Source organism: Bos taurus, chromosome 10 (genome assembly GCF_002263795.3).
Source record: "Bos taurus isolate L1 Dominette 01449 registration number 42190680 breed Hereford chromosome 10, ARS-UCD2.0, whole genome shotgun sequence".
Lineage (NCBI taxonomy): Eukaryota > Metazoa > Chordata > Mammalia > Artiodactyla > Bovidae > Bos > Bos taurus.
In genome coordinates this window covers 25,076,791-25,079,819 of record NC_037337.1, presented here as the reverse complement: position 1 = coordinate 25,079,819, position 3,029 = coordinate 25,076,791, and the positions used below count along the sequence as shown (strand labels likewise).

General features: G+C 42.7%; 1 gene segment (V, D, J or C); it reads left to right on the top strand.

Moving 5' to 3' along the window:
- The first annotated feature begins 276 nt into the window (after nucleotides 1–276).
- On the top strand, nucleotides 277–1,203 carry LOC100298992 (T cell receptor alpha variable 12-3-like). The segment is given in 2 exon segments: nucleotides 277–467; nucleotides 677–1,203. Coding segments are annotated over 2 exon segments (462 nt in total).
- Nucleotides 1,204–3,029: the final 1,826 nt, after the last annotated feature.

Genomic DNA, 3,029 nt, shown 5'->3' with positions numbered 1-3,029 from the left:
GACCCTATGCTTCTCAAATTTTTAATGTAACCAAAGTGGCAAATTTTTATTTTCATCAGTTCCCATAGTATGCTTCAAATATTTCTTTGATCAGGGTCTTGAGTCCACAAGATGGCAGTGTCTTCTCAGGGACCCTACTCTTGTATTCCTTCCTCTGTGTGTGTGTGTGTGTGTGAGAGAGAGGGGGGGGGGGGGGCGGGGGGAGGGAGGGAGGGAGAAAGTGGGAGGAGAGAGGAGGAGCTTGGTGGTGTGTGTTGCTTGGGTAATGAAAAAAGTCTCTTTTGTCTTTGATACAACAGGCTCTTTTTATGATTTCTAAAGCAGAAGAATTGAAATGTCTGAGCTCGACTCTTTTTTTTTTTTTTTTTTGTTAGGGCGTAAAATTTGAATCCTCAGTGAACAAGAGGAGGAAAGAATGATGAAATCCTCAAGAGTTTTATTAGTGATCCTGTGGTTTCAGTTGATCTGTAAGTTTGGGGCATTTCTATGGGACCATAAAATACACTATTTGGAGTCATTGTCCCTTTTAGACTCATGGAGAAACATAAACACTATTTCCCTTAAATAAGGGATGGTAGAGGTGGGAGGCCTGTGAAAAGATAACTTGAATTCTGGAGAGGAAGCATCACCACCTAACCCACCTTCTCTGACTGAGCGTTCATGTCTCTTTGCACAGCGGTGAGCAGCCAGCAGAACACAGTGGAGCAGAGTCCTGCGTCTCTGCCCGTCCCAGAGGGAGCCGCCGCGTCTCTCGGCTGCACTTATTCTGACAGCAGTTCTCAGTACTTCGCATGGTACAGACAGTACCCTGGGAAAGGCCCTGAGTTTCTGCTGTACGTGTATGCCAACAACAACAAAGAGGAAGGAAAATTTACAGCGCAGTCCAATAAAACCAACAAGCATGTCTCCCTGCGTATCAGAGACTCCGAGCCCAGCGACTCAGCCACCTACCTCTGTGCAGTGAGCACACAGTGCTCCCCAGGCACCTGCAGCCTGTGCCCAAACCTGCTGGGGCCCCGGCAGTGCCTCTTGGAGAGCTTAGGCTGCAGGCACAGACATTCTGTTACCTCTCTAAGCTGTAGATGAGGATTAAGAGTAACAGTGTAGAAGGTTTGATTGATTAGGGAAGTATTTTCATAATTCTGAAAACAGCTGATTCTGAAGGGAAATTAAAGACACAGTTTGGTCTGAATGACTGAAATATTTTACAATCTTCTTATTGTACTTTAGTCTTGTACCATAACTTTACTCACTGGAATTGGTATTATTATGCTTTTATATATGACAATATTTTAATATGATAACTGAGATACTCCTTCATAGTTCCTGGTACATTTTGCTCTTTCCCCATGTAGATATTCAAGGTGTTTGATATTCATTGCTTTAGAAAATAATGGAAAAACATAAATGCAGAAGTCTTTTTTTTTAATGTGGACCATTTAAAGCCTTTATTGAATTTGTTACAATATTGTTTCTATTTTATGTTTTTTGCTTTTTGCCTGTGAAGCATGTGGGATCTTAGTCCCCAGACCAGGGATTGGAAGGCACACAAGTGGAAAGAGAATTGGAAAGTCCCCCTGCATTGGAAGGCCAAGTGTTAACCACTGGACCTCCAGGGAAGTCCCAGAAAGGAGTCTTAAGCAACTATTTTGAAAAAGTTGTAAGTCATGAATTATTTTAGTTATAGATCTGCCACCTCATCTTCACCCATCTTCATCTTCAACTGCAACCCCATTGGTGGATTAGATAAGGACACATTTGGTGGGTTGATGGAAGGACTAACATCAGAAGGTGAGAACTGGTTGAAACAAGAAGCCTAGACAGTTGCAGGAATTCAGATCAGAGGTTTATGTTACCATTTTTGAGTAAAGGCTGAGTAGAACTCAAAGTTCCAGGTGTGAGCCTTGTGGGAGAGTGCATTGATTCCTATGTACTTGAGTGTGGCTGGGGATGGTAGAGAGAATTAGCTACAGCCATAGAATATCCCACACCCACAGCAGGGTGTAGGGGTACAGATTTCCTGAGAAGGATCTCTGAGTAAGCAATATTATGGTGATTAAAGACCTACATGGGTCAGTTATCAAAGACCATATGGTATTGAGGACGTTTTAGAAAATGTTGGTGAGAGAGCTGGGAAGACCAACAAGGATATGAATATCTGCCCTCTCCTGACTCACTGGCACTGTGGAATTGTCCTGTAACTTACACCAAAGTCCAGGGAAAATGTTTGTGATCTGATGGAAATCGGTTGATGCTTTTGAACTGTGGTGTTGAAGACTCTTGAGAGTCCCTTGGACTGCAAGGAGATTAAACCAGTCAATCCTAAAGGAAATTAACCCTGAATATTCATTGGAAGGACTGATGCTGAAGCTTCAACACTTTGGTCACCTGATGCAAAGAGTTGACTCATTGGAAGACCCTGATGCTGGGAAAGATTGAATGCAGGGGAGAAAGGGATGACAGAAGATGAGACAGTTGGATGGCATCACCACTCAATAGACTTGAGTTTGTGCAAGATCCAGGAGATGGTGAAGGACAGGGAAGCCTGGCATGCTACAGTCCATGGGGTCGCAAAAAGTCAGATATGACTGAGTGACTGAACAACAACAAATAGACCCAGGGGAAAAAATTAGAAGTCACAGTCGTCGTAAAGCTGAAGTAGTGGTCTGTTAGACATGACATTGTTTATTTAGCCCAAAGAGCATGAAAAGCTGGAAATGACTAAGATTTTTACTCAGTTTTGTTCACATAGTCACTGACTAAAAGGATGTAAAAGTATAAAAGGCTACAGCCGATGGGGTCGCACAGAATCAGACACAACTGAAGCAACCTAGCATGCAAAGAAGGATGTAATCTAATCGGAATTTGCTTCAAGTTCTCAGTCTGGAAACTTATGACTCAGAAATATTTCCAAATCATGGAAAAAGCACTTGAAAGGCAATGAGAAAGAGCATGAAATGTATTGAGCTCAAGATACTCGAATTCTCTTTCCATTTGTGTGTCTTCTGGTGCCACTGGAAAGAACCTGG